General features: G+C 43.7%; 1 protein-coding gene across 1 annotated transcript in view; it reads left to right on the top strand.

The window, feature by feature from the left end:
• Positions 1 to 19,583, top strand: part of fstl4 (follistatin-like 4) — a gene marked incomplete at its 3' end in the record, with an annotated part of 306,304 nt that overhangs the window by 104,653 nt on the left and 182,068 nt on the right. The window contains exon 3 of the mRNA XM_083788296.1: positions 1,653 to 1,919. Within this exon, the coding sequence (XP_083644422.1) occupies positions 1,653 to 1,919 (267 nt within the window). The remainder of the gene's footprint in view (positions 1 to 1,652; positions 1,920 to 19,583) is intronic.

Below are 19,583 nucleotides of genomic sequence, written 5' to 3'. Positions count from 1 at the left end.
CAAGGTGGAGTGTCTGCAAGGCTCAGCAGCTTTCTGCCCTGCTTTAAGTGCAAATAGATTAAATCAGGAGGGGGGCGCAGGGGGTCCGAGTCACTGAGACAGGAATCAGTGCTGAAGATGATGGTGGGTGTGTGTGTGTGTGTGTGTGTGTGTGTGTGTGTGTGTGTGTGTGTGTGTGTGTGTGTGTGTGTGTGTGTGTGTGTGTGTGTGTGTGTGTGTGTGTGTGTGTGTGTGTGTGTGTGTGTGTGTGTGTGTGTGTGTGTGTGTGTGTGTGTGTGTGTGCTGGGAGGGTGATGACAAGGGCTAGAAGCATTAACAGAGTGTGGTGTGTGTGTGCACATTTCTGGAGTGTTGACAAGGGCTAGAAGCACTAACAAAGGATTGTGAGGATTTGCGCGTGGGGTGTGTGTGCGTGCGTGCGTGCATGAGTGTGTTGCGTGCCCACATGCTGTGAATGTGTGCACATGCAGGTGCTGAGAGGTGCTAATAAGAACACCTCAGAGGTTGAGTGCTATGTTCTATTTAAAAGAGGAAGCTTTTGCTCATTAATACCACATTTGTATAGCTGGTACAACTGCTGCCGGTCTTTTACTTTTCTCAATCTATTGCAGCGAGGCTGCATTGAGCCTTGCTAATTTACTCACTTATACCCGTGCGTGTGGTGTATATTTAATTTGTCTTGCACTCTTGTTGTATAGGCTGTACGGTAATTGTATTTCCCCCTCGGTTTGTGTTCTTGTGTATTTTCCCTTGTATTCTGTCTCTTTATGAAGTCCAGCATATTATAATTTATGTTTGCTTTTAGCCTCAGTATACAGCCAGACTCTCTCTCTCTCTCTCTCTCTCTCTCTCTCTCTCTCTCTCTCTCTGGGCATTTCTACTTCTAGTTTACAATCAGATTGAATTTCAAATCACAATGCCATGAACATGATAGTGAATATCATCATGAAGGACTATAGCAGCACTGAGTAACATTATGCTTCCACCCCCGGGCTAATCATTAATTTTGTCTCGTGTGATCATGGCTCGCGGGCCCTTTTTTAAAATTAACTATATATATATATCTTTTTTTTTTCATCTTTTACTTTTTTTACTTTTTAATATAAATGTTCCAATATAGTGAACATAACACATTAGCTTATAAATGTGGTATTGCACGATAGTTGATGATTGATTCATAACATATTGAGCTGTAAGGTTTGGGTACCCCTGGCATACAGTATACACACACACACACTATAATGTATCTCTTCCCAATATCTGTTAACATTCCAATAAACCAATGGTTTTCAATGTATTTGCCATTTGAGCCACGGGCCACCATTTGATGACCCCAAACCCCCGAAAAAAATCGAAATAATTCTTATACATTCTCTAATCGTGTAGAAATTAACTGATGCTTAAGAATAATTGTACTCCTGAGAGCGAGAAATGACGTTGATTCAAATAATAATAATAATAATAATAATAATGTCACGCTCTCAATAATTATAAAGATCTAATAAGGGTCCATTTGGTTAAGAACTCTGCATCACTTACCCTAGCCTAGGACCACCTGGAGCCCCCTCAAGGACCACTGGTGGTCCCCGTACCACTGGTTGAGAACCACTGCAATAAACAAATCATCATTCTCTCTCTCTCTCTCTCTCCAGCTGCGACGACAGTGCCCCCCTCCTCCTCCTCTGACCCGGACGGGGGTCCGTGCAGGCGGACGTACTGCGGGCGCGGCCGCCAGTGCGTGGTGCTGGCGACAACGGGCCGCGCCGAGTGCGTGTGCCAGCGGCACTGCCGGCCCTCCTTCGTACCGGCGTGTGGCTCGGACGGCCGCTTCTATGAGAACCACTGCGAGGTGTACCGCACCGCCTGCCTGGAGAAGAGACGCATCTACGTGGTGCACGGCAAGGACTGCTTCTTCAAAGGTAGGAGGAGGACCCCCTGAGATGCACACACGCACGCACGCACACACAGTGGCACTGGAGCTGACAATCTACACAATGTGCACTCTACCCAATCCTCCGTTTGGGTGTGTGTGTGTTGTGTTTAGAAACATTCAGAAACGGGTCTCATGGTCGCAGCTTATGTATTTCCTGTAGGCGGAGCCGACATAGCTGCGGGGTAAACCCCTCGTCTATATATCGGCTCTGTTAATTGAAAGCAATCGTATGAACGCACCTATACTGCTTGTACTATACCTGTACCTATACTGCTTGTACTATACCTGTACCTATACTGCTTGTACTATACCTGTACCTATACTGCTTGTACTATACCTGTACCTATACTGCTTGCTATATTGCATTTCTATGGTAAAGACGTGATTCATTTAGCCCAGGGAGCCTCGTGTTTCCAACGTTGTTTTTCTGGTCATCTCAAAAAGAAAATAGGTCAACTTTTTGCGAATGAGCACCGCTCAGCAATGTCACTTTCCTATGCACAGAGGATTCCAGAGTACAGGCTTCTCGCTGACTATAGCCTCGGCACCCTGCAGGCTTTTATTTTCGTTCGCATTCGGCTCAAAAGCAAAAGCCTGGGGAAACCTGTTGGAAAATCTGGCATAGGAAGTGGCTCAGATCAGTGAACCAATAGGATCCGCCTCCTGTTTTGGACTGGTGGCACCTCTAGACCAGAAATCACACAGGCTGGGGCAGGCTACTCGCTGACAGTGCAAGTGTAGTACTCTGGACATTATCTCGCTCCGTTAGTTAAAAAAAAAAATAGTGTAGAGAGACAGAGAGAGAGAGGCAGAGGCAGAACACCCATATAGACTCCCTTCCTCTCTCGCTGCCTCTCACCGTGACCTCTGCTCATGTGTACACAAGTCAAGCAGCAAGCCTAGCTGGGGCTCATAGCCCAGAGTTTATCCTGCTCACGACAAGTGCAGAGTGTTTGTGTCAGAGTTAATGGCCTCAGCCAGAGAGCTGGGCACGGGTTAGCAAGCAATAAGACGGGGGGCGCCGGGGGTTGATGGGAGGGCAGTGGAAGTGAAACGGGGCCGGCGCTGGGCGGATTCCACGGCTAATGCAATAACCACCGGCGACAACATAAAGAGATAAACAAAAATGATGCGAGCAGTCGGAGCAGTCGCAAACACTAAGACACTTGAACTGAACAGACATCATCATGGATGGATGGATGGATGGATGGATGGATGGATGGATGGATAGATGGATGGATGGATGGGAGAGACAGATGTACAGAAAAGGGGGAATGGAAAACAACAAAAGTCTGAAGGTAGGGAATGAGAAAGATCAGAAAGATGCCTCCGCAAAATTACTAGCACCATCTTATGTCAAAAACAAAGCTTCGTACATGCTGTACAACGGACACAATATAAACAATGAAGTTAAAACAAGACATAATAATGCAAAAAAAAAACATATATAAACATAACCAAGAGATTATATATGAAGACCGGAAGGATGGGGGTGTGCGTGCGTGCATGCGTGCGTGCGTGCATGATGGTATAGACTGTAAGACTCGTCCCCTAACCCCAGGAGGAATGTGGACATAGTGTTGCTTTGTATTAAGCCCTAGAGAGACGCATTACTAATTCCCCTGTCTGGCGGGTGTCTGCACAGGAGTTTAACCCATTCTGACCGGGCACCCATTTTGGTGTTGGCATCATGTCGTGCTTTAGCTATTGAAAAATAGCAGATCTACAAGCTCATATCGCGCCACCGAGTGGCGCGATACGAGCTTGTAGGTCTGCTATTTTTGAAAAATCGAAGAGCGACTGACATTTCTAGAATCTGATCTCAGGTCAGAATGGGTTCATCAGATCAGTGTGTGTCCGGTGGAAACCTTCGTATGAATCTGATCTCAGGTCAGAATGGGTTAAAGGCATGGCGGTGCAGCTGTGGTGGTGTACGGCAGCGGTCCGCAATCAATCTGTCACAGTGGTGGCATTAGAGGAACCCCCTGCCGTGGTCGCCATGCTATCCAGCACTATGCCTCCACTCTGCCACTTTGCAGGCATCAGGGGGAAATGAAAGCTATTTCATTTAATTTGAGCTCAGACGGACAGACGGTTCTTTCCAAATGGTTTTAAAAAGGGGGTCTGCTGTCACCCAGGCGGATATGTTGATCTGACCCCCCATTCCAAAGCGCCTGCGTTCGCCCATAGTCTGCTGTCACCCGTCACCCAGTTGGATGCGTGCACGCGACCTCGATTAGAGCTGTGCGTTTGGGTGCCGCTCTGTGTGCTGAATATTTATCTGGTTTGCTCCGCTGCATGTTAATGCTTTAGAAGAGTGGTTGTCAACCAGTGGTCCAGGGACCACCAGTGGTCCTTGAGGGGGTTCCAGGTGGTCCTCAGCTAAATGATGGAGAATGGACCTTTCTAGATCTTTAACTCTTGAGAGCGTAAAATGAAACGAAATGGACCCTTTACGCTCTCAAGAGTTAACTTTTTGTTACATTTAGCATTTTACAAGAAGTCTACACGATGTAGAATAATTGATTTATTTGTTATCAGCATTTGCCTGTTATCTTCCCTAATGTTGCCACATGAATACAGCATGGAATTGTGGGCAAACTAATTTCCAACAATATCAAAATATTCTTCAGTGTTGCATCTGTGAGGCTAAATGTCATCAAATGGTGGTTCCGTGGCTCAACCTCAAATGCCGAATACTGAATGGGCCTTGATATGAAAAGGGTTAGAAACCACTATAGGACACTGACTGTGTGTTCTGCCCACAGAATGAGCAAACCAATGCATGTCTTTGTTTTTAGCCAATTCAACCGAGCTCAGAAAATGACTGCATGGCGTGATGGTTGTATAGTTTCTGTCGACTCGTTCTCTGTGTCGGTATACTTTCCGGATCAAAAATGGCAAAAATAATACTATTGCGGCTCTATAGTCACAATCACACAGCTGATCTATATTTGACGCAACACGATCATTCTACCAAGTATAAAATAGTGGCATGTTTAAGTAATAATAATAATAATAATATATACGATTTTATATAGCGCTTTTCTGGGTACCCAAAGTCACTTTACAGAAAGAAGTTCAGACATATTTATTAGAAAACTATTAAAACTATTTAAAAAGGTTTAAAAGGTTAAAAACTAGAAATCAAAATCAAAGTGGCTTTAAGTGGCTTTAATCTGATCTCAGGTCAAAATGGGTTAACATTCTAGATTCTTGAAATGCATAATGCAGTTTTGGGGTTACAGCAGCATGTTCCATGGAGAAAGAAATCATCCAGAACATTTATATTTCTGCTAGTACGGAATACCAAACGGACCATATTGAAAGGATGGAGGTCGTTTATACTCTGCATACGATGTGGCGAAACAAGAAGCGATCGAAGACGTGTAGAAACGCATTGGCATTCTTATGACAAATGTTTCTTTATCTGCATTGCTTCACATCACTCAATTAACTGATTGATTTTATAATTGTTTTGCATCGGCTTGGCAGATGATTGCACAACTGTGTGTGTGTGTGTGTGTGTGTGTGTGTGTGTGTGTGTGTGTGTGTGTGTGTGTGTGTGTGTGTGTGTGTGTGTGTGTGCGTGTGCGTGTGCGTGTGCGCGCGCGTGTGCAAAAGCCTCCGTTGTGAGAGAAATGTCCACACTAGCCACAACGCAGAGACCTGGGGGTCTACAAACAACAGGGTCCGACACACTGTCAACAGATGTTGCATTCCATCACAGGAGATGCCAATACTTGTGTGTGTGTGTGTGTGTGTGTGTGAGCACGCCCACGCGTGCTGTTTGTATTGTGGATAATCACAGTAAACCGGTCTTATTTATTTACGTATTCATCGAATTTCTTTCATTGATCAGTTTATCTTCGAAGGAAAATTGGTCCCCCAGGGATGGATGGATGGATGGATGGATGGATGGATGGATGGATGGATGGATGGATGGTTGGATGGATAAATAAATATGAAAAGAAACATGAAATAAATGATGAGGTTTGATATGGATTTGGTCACAGGCCAGTGGGCAAATTAATTACAACACAATCGCTGGACTCAAACATTGCATTTTTACTATACCAGATTCACGAACAGCTTCCTCTCTCATTATTCTATCTAACCAAGTGATTTTGTCTAACTTTTGTAAAATGTTATGGAAAAATATTCACCTATAACGACATAGCAACAATAGGGACACCAGGTTGAAAATGGTATAGATCTGCTATGATTTAGAAAACATTAGAATCTGGTATCAGGTGTTAAATGGGTAAAGCGATGTTGTGCCTCATTGTAAATTCAACCCATACGACCATTGTTCCCTAGTTCCCTCTCTACACAGAGAGACGTACAGCGCTTCCTCTGCACTTGACGCTCTATTTCCCGCTGGTTTGTGTTTCGGCGTTACCGCTTTAAAGTCTAAGTGTGTTGACTGAACATCCTTAATGTGGATTTGATATGCACGGCAGTGTCTGTCTGCCGGGACTCCTTCCCCACTTTAATGTGACATGACTGAACGTGACCTTACATCCACTGAGTGTGTGGATTTGTGGGACGTGTGTGTGTGTGTGTGTGTGTGTGTGTGGGACGTGTGTGTGTGTGTGTGTGTGTGTGTGTGTGTGTGTGTGTGTGTGTGTGTGCGCATGCCGTGCACACGCGCATGAGTGTCTGTGCGTGTGTACGTGTGCACGCGTGCATGAGTGTCTGTGTGTACGTATTGTGCACACTGCATTGAGATGTCACCATACGCTTCCAGACAAATGGAGCTTGGCTTTCTGCTTTAGCACCAGTACATGTGCCATAATCATAATAATTATGGTTTTAATGGCACACGGCAAAAACCCTCAGTGTTGTTCATTTATGCTGAGAGTTTCCATGTGTTGTAGCCTGAGCTGGAAAATGAACGGGAGAGTGATAGAAGATGATTCAGTATTTAATACAGAGTCAGAGAACTGCCTCATAGAGAATATTTTTCCTCTGGTGAAAAGAAATCCCTTTCTTGCCAAAAAGTACCGTTTAGTAACGTGTGGTGGCGGGCTCAGAGTGAGTCCACTAAGGAAAGTAGGCTTTCTAATGACACAACCCGCCTTTGTTTTGGTGAGTAGCAAACACGTTCTTTTTAAATACGCTAAAGAGGAGAGGCTGGTCTGAGTTCCATGAGATTTAAAAGCGAAAGTAGCATAGCCAATGCAGGGCAGAATGATAGAAGCATTGCCTATGGACCAGAGCTAAGTAGCCTGTATCCTTGTAAGAAAACAGGAGGAGGCCAAGCATAGAGGTCATATACTTTGACTCCGGGTTTAAGTAGTTCACTGGCCAACCATTAAACAGCAGACACTACATTAGTGGAGTGCAGTGGCGTGTTGCAGTGTGCAGTACAAGCTGGGTGACCACCAGCAGTCCACACCTCGACCCACTACACCCGTCATGAACCAATCGAAGGCATGATGAAGTGATCCCTCTATACAGGCAATGTGTTGGTGCTGAGCATGCAGGTTGTGCTGATGAGTGATAGTACAGCAGTGGAGGAGCTAATGATTTGCTATAAAGCTCTGTTGATCCGCATAGTAACCTGCTGTTTAATATCGAAGTACTAACAGGCAACTGGGACACATTCAGTGGAGGTGAGACCTGCCTGTCTGCCTGCCTGCCTGCGTGCGTGCGTGCGTGCGTGCGTGCGTGCATGTGTGCATGAATATACCGAAGATAAGTCAGATCTCTTGACACTGTTGGCCACTACTTAATAATGCCTGTACTTCTCCATGAATGTACAAATGTAATACATGAGGTCCTTACCCCCAGAGCCATGACCAATCGGACCCTTTGGGCTGTATTTTGCGTGTCTTAAGTACCAGGTCTTATTCCCTAACTTGAGTAAACTAAAGACCTGGAGGCGTGATCAATGCCATTTGGCTATTCTGAGTGTCCAAAGAGCATTGATCACGCCTCCAGGTCTTTACTTTACTCAAGTTATGGGAATAAGACCTGGTACTTACAAAATACAGCCCGAATTCGTGTTCTGCAATATTCTGAATTGTTTAATAACTTGTTATATACTGTAATCCTATCTGACAGTCTTTGTTCCAAGGCTAGGAAATGTTTCAGTCTGATCCAAGCCACTATAATGTCTTCCATTATAAAGTTAAATCTTGAAAACAAAAATGGTACACTGGCAGCATGCACAAGACATTTGGTGCTGAACGGTCCATCAAGTGGCTCGCAAGATTAGCTCCAGTTAAACACACACACACGCACATGCACACGCACACATGGCTAGCCTCCTACAGAAGAAAATACAAAAAAAAGGTATTAAGCAGGTGGTGTTTGGGATTATGACCAATTGCATGGCAAGGCCTCGGGAAAAGAGGATGATTCCATTGGGGCCGCATGCAGAGCAGGTGCACGCCTTCAGAGCAACCAATGTGCAAGAAGTTCTCTCATTTTTTGGGGGTTGGAAGTCTCTTTGAAAGTTGTACTTTTAGGTGCAGTACATGAGTAAATACTAATACTCTCCACCACTGCCAATGTATGCTGGCTGCTGTTTCCCACTCGGTGTTGAGCCGCTGCCCACAGACACCCACTGCAGGCCCTTCCATCCTCTCTCTCTCTCTCTCTCTCTCTCTCTCTCTCTCTCTCTCCTCTGGAAGCCTCTCAGTGCATATCTGACACGAGCACGGACCGCTGACATGCGGCGCCGTCAGGACATCTGTGTGGATGTGCACGGAGTGACCGGAGGGCGGATGTTGGCCGGAACAAGCGCTTTTTAGTTCGCAATATTCCAAGCTGATATGCGAGTCCTCCAAATCAGCACTGAGAGCCTTCATTAAAAAAAAACATCAAATGCAGCAGCCAGCAAACTCTCTCTCTCTCTAAACCAAATTCCCCGAATTGGCTGTGGACTCCCATTTGAAAATATCATGGGGGATAAAAGAAAAATATGTTTCAAAATAAGTAAATGGACAAAATAATTAATTAGGGCTTTTGTTTAAACATTTTCTCATTTTGCTGAGTACCCCGGTCCGCTTTTGAAAGTGTTCTCTATATTAGATCAACAGCTTCAACAGGCTTCCTGTTCACAGATAACACAGTTTGTCACTTTGTCAATGTGGGAATTAGCAGTGCAGTGCAGTGCAGTGCAGTGCAGTGCAGTGCAGTGCAGTGCAGTGCAGTGCAGTGCAGTGTCAGGCTCTTTATGGACAGAGAACAAATACAAAATGCCATTTCAACCATTCAACAAGCCACCTAATCTTGTGTTCAGTCTAAAATTTCAATGTGTTAAAGAGCAAGTAAAAGTAAATAAATACATATTCTGGAATCTTCCAGAAATGCCCTGCCATTACCTTGACAGGTGGAATGATGCGGCCTAATTTCAAATAGCACCAAAATTTCAGACCACACAATTCATCAGTCCATTCTGTACGGTCTGTACATTTGACCCAAATGTAACATTTGTACACTCTCAGAGTGAAATAAACACTTATTTATTCCGTGTGTGTGTGTGTGTGTGTGTGTGTGTGTGTGTGTGTGTGTGTGTGTGTGTGTGTGCGCGCGCGCAATGTGCAGTCACATAATGTCTCACAAGACACAGGAAGACAAACTGGTTGCTGTATGCGCAGTTGCGCACACTGCGCCTGCCCTTCTGGTTCATGTTAAATGGTCCCCATCCATTTTACTGCCACCCATTTGCACCACATCAGTCACCGCAAAGTCACCATGACATGTGTTATAAATGCCTGCCATTTACCTAAACTGTGCCAGTGGACTTCATGTTAAAAGTTGTACAGGTCACTTAACCAAAAAAAAAAAGAAAAACCTTGAGATCAGAACTTTCCCCGTCCAACTTTCTCTTCGTCCAATCAGGACTCGCCGTGGGTTTGGGCGGCGCTGGGCAACCAGGTGTGACGACGACACACACACACGCATGCACGCACGCACACACACATGCACGGCATGCACGTGCATGCAAGAGCGAGAACCTCCCTCCAGGCCTCCCCTTGACAGGCCTTTATTTGTTACAGTGTGCTTATTAACGAGGGCTCTAACCATCCCCATCTTTCTTATCGTTGCGTGTTCTCTCCCCCCCCCCCCCCCCCCCCATCACGCCTCTCCACTCCACTCCTCTCTTCTCAGCTCGTTACAGTTGATTCCCTCCCTGCAGATTCATTAGGTCGGATGCATTTTTTGCTGGTCGGGGAAAAAAATACCCCCACAAAAAACGATGCCCTGTCCCAGATAGAAATGTCCCCTGGTCCGGCGCTGGTCCCCTGCCTCGTAAACACTGGCCTCTCCCCTATGAAAACACAAGGCTCTCGTCGGTCACGGGTGCATGCTCTCCAGCTGTGGCAGTACGCGTGGTGGGGACACTGTCAAGGGTACTGCGGCAGCAGAATGCTCGTGTGTGTGTGTGTGTGTGTGTGTGTGTGTGCATGGTGTACCTTCCCCTCGGCCAGGCCGAGAGCCAGGCATGGGCCCCCTCGGCGGCCCTCAGATCCATTTAACGTCTTAACAAACCTTCAAGGTTCAAGGTTTTCTTTGTTGTTAGACCTTGTGTATGGGTACATAAGAGTGGGTCCTCCCGGTTGGCGTTGGTGGGGTTGGGTGGGGTGGGGGGGGGGATAGTAGCGCTTCCCAAGTTTATTTGTATTTGTCCTAGCTTGTATGTTCATTACTGTGCGTCTGATTGTCCGGGGGAATGTTTATTTAGCTATTTAGCAATGCCAGCGTAGTCTTGTGACCTTCTAATTGTTTGTAGGCTATAGGTGGCTCATAGTGGCTCAAGGGTAAATGAGTGGCCGGTAGAGTGGCTAGTTCCCAGTTCGATCCGGGGCTCACCCCAGAGTCGTGTCGAAGTGTCCTTGAGCAAGACGCTGAACCCCTAATTGGTTGGTGCCTTGGCATGCATGGTTTCCTCCGCCATCGGTGTATAAATGTAATGCACAATCTATGTGAAGCGCTTTGGATTAAAGCGCTATATTGATGCACCATTTACCGTTTAGGTGTGTAGTAACAATTTAGAAATAAAGAAAAATACAACCTGCATTGATAATGTGAAGGATGGCAGTTCCTAAGCTTCCTTAGGCTTTAGTCGGTAATGGTATGGTACCAGTGAAGGTGTGTCCTGAAGTCTCCCAAGTGGGCGTGGCTTTATATGGTGGTCCCCAGCTATAGTTCCTTAGACTAGAATAGAAACTGGCAGTGTTTTACGGCTGGAGTTGAGACTCATTGATTTAGACCACAGCTTGGGCAGTTTGGTACATTTTCACTCATGCAGGACTTGCCTAGGGCTACTGTAGCCTACAATTTAAACAACATGGAGGACTCGCCTAGGGCTACTGTAGCCTACAATTTAAACAACATGGCCACCACACAGTTTGTCACTGTGTAGTACGTTATGTTTTCCTAGGCTGTGTGGCTAATACTTGATTAGTAAGTACAATCAATCAGGTGATTGCTCACTACTGTAAATGCATGTTCATTTGAAAGGTCTGTCTATCTGTCTGTCTGTCAAAGGCAATCATACATTTTGTCAATTGATGGCCTGTTTAAGCAGGACCATTTGCTTATTGATCTCTCTTGATTCATGCTAACATTCCAAGGGCATTTTAACGATTAAGATCTTACAAATTGCATCTGTAACGTTTCATGTAATTGAAAGTACCGTGCGGCCGCTGCTCTGACATTTGTCTTGTCCTGATCCATAGCCTGTCCTAGCCTGGCCTGTGTGCCAACGAACTAATGCTTTTATTCATCACTTCTGTTCCCAATCACAGGGAAGACGCTTAACTAACTAACTATACACTCATTTGAGTACTGTTACTTAAAGATGGAATGCTGTGAATATTACCCCCTAAAACATGCATCAGGTATTAGGATTATACTTCAATAAGCTCATGTCAACGCATCCATACACAAAATCAAACTTAAAAACTTCCGTTGTGACAGAACCATACTGTATAATCTTTTCTGAAGAGGCATGCTTATTTACGACTAAGAGACTTTGACATGTGTGTGTGTCTCGGTGTTGAGTCATTGAGTCTATAATCACACTGCAACACAACATATTAGCATATGGTAAGCACTATGAGTTTAACTGTCGCTGACAAAAGTCTGTGCTCATAAGTCATCTAATTTTGTTTGGATAAATTGCAAACTGCAGCCACCGGCTTGTAATTCTACCCTTCTGTCTATTTATTTCTCTCTCTCTCTCTCTCTTTCTCTCTCTCTCTCCCCCTTCCTCCTCTCTCTGCCCTCCATATTTATTTCTGCAATAATTACTCCATCCCCATAATGTTGTGTTTGTCAAAGCTATCCAGCAGCAAGCCATTAGGCATCCGTCTGTCTGTCTGGTTGTGTTAAAAGGTGGTGTTTTTCCTTGGGGGCTCTCCATTTGCACAGTTTTTATTGCCTTTTATATCATTTGTATTATTATTATATTATATAATAACACCACTTGTTAAAAGCACTTGGCAGCCACCTCAGAACGAGTATCAAGTTACAAAACATATTAATTTTGCCTATCCCCTTGAATTCACTTTCAATCAATTTAATGGCTTTGTAAATGGAAAATACATGCCGGGGGCCAATGTATGACTGCATGGTCCAACTTCTAAAACTTTGCTTATCAAACATAATAAAATGTTTATTTTTACAGAGCCAGTATCCAATTGCCAATAGATGAGATGAGTTATAAATATGTCACCTCAGTCGCTGGTGTTTTAGCGAGCTGTAGAGAAGCTTTTACTGTTTGGCCTGTGTGACTCTTTCTTATACAGTAGGTGGTTTGCTGGCTTTTAAGCAAAGCGTACCGTTAAATTCAATAAACTGTCCGTCTAACAGTTTAACAGAAATGTTAATGTTGTGTTATGTAACAACAAAAAACTAAAATCTCCCCTTTGGGTGCAGCTGCCTATATTGTCTAAAGGAAGATCCAGTCTTGATTGTATATAATTCACTCTTTCTCAATCCATCCCTGTCTCCCTACTCTGTACGTATGTCTCCCTTCACGTTTCCAATTTCTCTCTATATTTGTCCCTCTCTATCTATGTGACTGTTTTCTTTGACTGTATGGTGTGTAACACACACACACACACACACACACACACACACACACACACACACACACACACACACACACACACACACACACACACACACACACACACACACACACACACACACACACACACACACACACACACACCCCTATCTTTTGCCCTCTTTTTTTCCCTTATGCCCCCAATACGGTGCAGACAGGGATTTGACCGACTCTGTCAAGCTTCTCTCTCCATTCTACGCTCTGTGGTAAATTGGTTCAGAGATTAAGAAGAGAGAGTGAGAGAAAAAGCCCACCGGATTTTTAAGCATCACCTCCAGGCACAGATATATACCTGTGGTATGAAATTCATATACTATATATACCGTATATACCGGCGTATATTTTCTATCTTCTACGTAAATGAGGTGAATTTAAAAAAGAAAAATGCCCCGAAGATGAGGCTTATACCTTGAATGTAAGCAGACATGAAGCCAAACCTATGTGCCACTATGCTTTCATTTTATTTTATTTTAATCCGAAATGTCCAGACGGCTCTATAAAAGTAAAACATATAAATACTTTATCCTCACTCTGCGTTTATGGATGAAATCGTTACTCTAGAGTGGGAAAAAAAGACACAATCATATTTTAAAAGCTAGATGTAGAAACCCATTAAAGTGATTTATCAGAACCAAACCACAGTCGCTGCCAGGCCAAAAAAATAAAAATAAAAATAAAGGAAGGATTGATTGAAGTCACCTTGCCCCACAGAATCACACCACTCATAACACAGTCGGTCTGATCTAACCTGATTAATCATTAAAACACCATTTCACTCCAAGTGAAGACGGTGCAATCATCCAAAACTCATTTGGGTGTAGCCTGTGATGGAAACAGATTGGCCGGAATAATTCCCTTTCAAATGGGGCTCCTTATGGGCCGCTCTAGACATGAGCAGTTCCCACTAAATCACAACATTGATTTCATAATCATAACTTTCTTCAAAGAAATCGGACTCTCTGTCGAAAACTATGTCGGCGTGTGGCTATTTTTATGCTCTACAATCTTCTGTAATCACTGGTCAATTTGGATCGTAATGGCGGCAAATCACAGACAGTGCTTTTCTTGGTCCACGGGCATTATTGTGCCTGGGCGTGGATTATCTCAGGCTGAATTACCATAGGTCACATTCATGGAATCAGTGGAAATGGCAAATGTGGAGATGTCGTTTCACAGCCCAGCTCCACAGCTCCGTCACCCCGGCTCCAGCGCTCTCTCGCTCTCTTTTTTTAATCTCTCTCTCTCTGCCTGTCTCTGTCTCTCTCTCACACTGACCTTGCTGGGGACAGATAGATAAATAACTCCTCCGCTGTCCTGTCTAATGGGAGCTGTCAGATCACATTTCCGCTCTACCAACTGAAGAGTTTGACCAGAGGGCAAAGAACAAACACAGACTGGCAACTGGTACAAATCAATGCACTTGACTGACTGGCTGACTGACTGGCTGACTGACTGACTGACTGACTGCCTGACTGACTGACTGATTGACTGGCTGGCTGGCTGGCTGGCTGACTGACTGACTGACTGACTGACTGACTGACTGACTGACTGACTGACTGCCTGACTGACTGACTGACTGGCTGGCTGGCTGGCTGGCTGGCTGACTGACTGACTGACTGACTGACTGACTGACTGACTGACTGACTGACTGACTGACTGACTGACTGACTGACTGACTGACTGACTGACTGACTGACTGACTGACTGACTGACTGACTGACTGGCTGGCTGACTGACTGACTGACTGTCTGCAGTCCTTAGACAACCCCAATCTACTCATTACACCTGTAACTCCCCAAATCGTCTCCAAAAGTGTCACGGCAAGGAAAGGCACCTTCGTACTACAGTATATAGCAACAATTCCCAACCTGTGGGAGGGGGCCCACTGGTGGGCTGTGACAATAATGTGTGTAGGCCCCCACCAGCCACCACAACTCTAAAACCATCCAATACCGATAAATAGGAACTCAAAGTATACTACGTTATAATACCAACCAAAGTTGATATTATGACTTTATATATGTTGTATTACTTACGTACATGAGAGGGGAGAGGGGGAGCAATGACATGCAAAAAAATAAAACCAATTCAAATAATGGGAATCAAAAGGGTTAAGGTTAGCCAAAGCACAAGTCTTCAGATTCAGTGCATAAAACCACACCAATTGCTCAGCATAATAATCATGTTTAATCTGAACTGGGCTACTTCTCTATTTTAGGACGTGTGACATTTTCCGGATGAGGTATTTCTGTTCTCTAACAATGTACGTAGGAAGCATGCCCCTGTTTAAGCCAACCATTTTGTCTTCCACCTTGGATCTGGGTTTGATTGAGCCATTCTGCATTCTGCATTCTTTTCTTGTTTTGAATCATTCATTGGCTGCTCATATAGAAAATTTGAAATGTATTTTCATGGTGTCCGTTTTCCATTTGGTGAGATTATTCTCCTACTACTTGCAGACACAATGCTGATATAAATGTGATTAATAATGACATGCTATTGTTATGGGAAAATATCTCACGTGCTGACTGTAATGACGTGGTTATTAGCCTTTTTCTGGGCCAAATAAAGTCTGTAGAGACTGTATTGATTAATCTAATCATGTTTTATATAGTTTATCCATCGCTGTCTGCCAAACCAGGCAACTCCACCCGTTTAGAAATGTTTATATATAAATCAGTGCTATTGATCACCCTTTGCATCTGCGTGTTGGTTAAAAAGAATATTGAACCAATGAAAAGTATTAAAAATCGCTTCGGCCAAAACTCCACTTGAGCTCTGACTTCAGAGATATCTAAAATATATTTTTTAATATTGTCAATATCACAGAACTACGCATTGCAAAGCAAAATATGTCTTTATAACCAATTAAAGGTAAGTGCAACGATTTGCAGATGCATTATAGTATTTCCAATATCCAACACATTTACTTCTACTCCACTACATCTCCGATCCAAATATTGTACTTTTACTCCACTACACTTATTTCTATTTGACAGCTTTAGTTACTTTGTAGATTTGGATTATTATTGCCAAACATACATTACCCACTTCAGCCCTATACATTTTGGCCAATTGAATGTATATTTGAAAACTTGTACTTTTACTCAAGTACATTTTGAATTCTGGACTTTTAGTATTTCTATATTGCAGTATTTATACTTTTACTATAAGTAAAACATTTCAGTACTTTTTCCACCACTGATTATTACACAGCTCGTTGAATGCTTGATTCTGACGGTTCAATTTCAGAATTCAGTGGTGTGTTGTTTTTCATTAACGGAAAACTAACCGCTACAGAGTTAATGCACCTTAATAAAATCAATCAGTCAATCCGCGGTGGTTGGTTGCTTATCCAACAAGGCAGGCAGCCATGTAAACAAACAGATGATGCCATTTTATACCGCTAAACTCTACACTAAAGAAATGTTTTATGGAAAGACTTGAGGTGACAAGCAGGCAATGCAGAATATTGAATCTAATGCACTGCTTCTCAAAGTGGGGTCTGGGTCCTTGGCAGTGGGAGGGGGGGGGGGGTGACCCGGGGGTCCCCAGCTAATTTTGTTAATATAGCGTCACAATCATTTGAACCACTTAAACCATACTATATACTTTGGCTATTCAAAAATAGCAGATGTAAATAAACCCCTTCACCCTGTCATCATTGCTCTACTCTGCCATACAGATTCAGACATAAACCCCTTCACCCTGTCATCATTGCTTTACTCTGCCATACAGATTCAGACATAAACCCTTTCACCCTGTCATCATTGCTTTACTCTGCCATACAGATTCAGACATAAACCCTTTCACCCTGTCATCATTGCTTTACTCTGCCATACAGATTCAGACATAAACCCCTTCACCCTGTCATCATTGCTTTACTCTGCCATACAGATTCGTTCGTCATATAAAAAAGCAGATTGCAGGCAGCTTTAAGAGCGGCCTGTTCATTATGGTGCATGTGTGGAGAAAGTTATTCTGCAGTGATGATCATCAGTGTTACTTTGAAAGTCTAGAGTGTAATGGTATCAGTCAACCTCAAGGTTTCCTGAGGGATTTCTTTTTTTTTAAAGAAATGACTTCACATCAAAGTGCTCACGCACAGTGTTTTCTTCACTTGGAATTAAAAAATGTATTTATTGGAAACGTTTGTGTACACATACCTTCATCAGGTTACCTTATCTAGAAATTATTTATAGAGAAAAAGTTATACTCCTTACATCCAACTTGATGGAGGCGATACGAACCGGCCGATATTACCATCCTTTGAACCTCAAAAGCTTTAAAGTAGAGCTGCAATTAAAGCTTCAAAGGGGAACAAAACAAGTGGAATGTGTGATATTTGGGTGCTGCCAGGGGAAAGCAAGCCCCCAGTAAGGCTTTTTTAAAGTTTTTAACATTGAAGCTGCCACTACCTACTGGCGAAAAGTGGAACTGCAGCACTTTCATGGAGGTGGACGGACGTTCATGACGTCATGTGCATCAGCCCAGCTGGACCTCAAATTTGAGGTCGCTCGAGCCATTGAGTTATAATTGCACTTCCGGCAGTCTTCCGGGTGCTTCAAAACGCCACTGAGCAACTTCTATTGAAATTAATAGCTGGGGGGGGGGGGGGGGGGGTAATGCTCCTGTTCGGTCTCTATCCTTGTATCCTTGTATTACTCTATGGGGGAAAGGCCACGGTGGTATCACCAAAAGCATTAGGGTTCGTCCTCCATGGAGCATGAATGTGCACAAAACATTCCATGGCAAACCAGACAGTATTATTACTTTCTTTTTGGGGGGGATATTTCGTCGTGTCTGCAAGTGGACATTTTGGCTTCAGTGTACGTGTGGCGCTGCAGGAAAGGCCTTGGGCGTATAGGGTTATCCTCCAGGCAGTACAGAGTAGAGTATGACACTCCATGGTAAATTCAGCCAGTATTCTTCAAGATTGTCTTCTTTGGGGCCGGAGAGTTTAACCGATATTCCCATCCTTATTATGCCATATTTATACGTAGCTGCACAGCCACGTTACACACTGAAAACAGCAGAGCTACAAGCTCACGCTGAGCTTGTACAGATGGTGTGCTTTCTCTCTGTGTGACACTGGCATGGTAGTAGCGCGCAACTAATAGCTTTAGCTGCTCGCAGGCCTCCAAATATTATGCCATGCAGTTGGGAGTACACTAGCGTTTGAGCCAGCGACAAAACGGCACTTTATTCTGAGCGAAAACAAAGCATTCTTTGTACAGCAACACGACCATTGTTTGATGTACGGGCGTATTGAAGTTTGGGTCCCGGTCGGTTCTTTCTCATTAACATGCAAATCATGATTGGAGAGTGTGGTATGGGGGATGTGGGGCCTCGTCGCTGATGGATATTGTTTCTAATGAATGAGTCAACACACTCCAAGTGAATTACTCACAGCAGGGCAGGGCCGGCAGTGGTGGAAAGTAACTTAGTACATGTACTTGAGTACTGTACAGCTTTTGAGGTATTTTTACTTGACTGGAGTATTTCAAATGTTCAGTATTTTTACTTCTACTCTACTACAATTCAGAGGCAAATATTCATTGTAATTTTCACTCCACTACATTTATTTGAAAACTTAAGTTACTTTGTAGATTTTGATTATTATTATTATAAAAAAATATATGCACTATATGCAAATATATCCTACTTCAGCCCTATATACATTTTGACCATTTGAAAATAGCAGATCTACAAGCTCACAATGCATCACATCCGCATTGGACATTCTGCGTAATAAGTACTTTCTGCTACTACAGTAGTAGTAGTAGTATTTCTATACTACAGTATTTATACGATAACTTAAATAAAACATTTGAGTACTTTTTCCACCACTTTTCCCACCAGTGAGGGCTGGCGCATTACTCACTGCCATACAGATTCATCTGCAATTCAACATACAGTAAAAGCAATAAATTGTTCCATCGTAGGCGATGCTGTTGCTGTAACGGTACAATGGGGCCCCGTGTGCGCTGCATACCGCCACACTGCAGTCTCCTTGGCAATGATTGCACTGTGTGTGCTTTGCCTTGGCACCGACCGACCGCCTCCCACATGCGGGAAACAATTCATCATTGCAATAAACACTTATTCCACACCAAATTTAGACCTGACCTTGGATACCTGGATATTTTTGGAATTGCAGATGGGTTCCAGACAACTTTTTTTATTTTTATTATCTTTATGGTTTATTGGCATCATTGTCATTCCCTGTGGATTTCCAGTTGCCCTGAAGTGCAAAGCCCCCTGCTTGTTGTGTCCGTGCATGGATTCACTGATGAGTTCACTTTCGACCTGGCATCTCTGTTTTGGGCATGACATTATAGGCATGTACATTAATTTAAAAAAGCCAACAAAAATAGCAGGTCTATAAGCTATCTATTTTTAAAGATGGTGTGCCATGATTATTTTATTTTTCATGTTTTTCATGTGTTTATGAGGTGACATTACTTTAGAGCCCTTGGTGTGGTTGTAATGTGCAATGATGTTTTCCCTTTGTATTTAGGGTTTCTTCCTGGATGCTGAAACCTTGACAGTCAAACGTGC

This window comes from Protomyctophum parallelum (assembly GCF_964188405.1).
Source record: "Protomyctophum parallelum genome assembly, chromosome: 1".
Classification (NCBI taxonomy): Eukaryota; Metazoa; Chordata; class Actinopteri; order Myctophiformes; family Myctophidae; genus Protomyctophum; species Protomyctophum parallelum.
The sequence above is the reverse complement of the archived record's forward strand: the minus strand, read 5'-3'. Positions and strand labels throughout refer to the sequence as shown.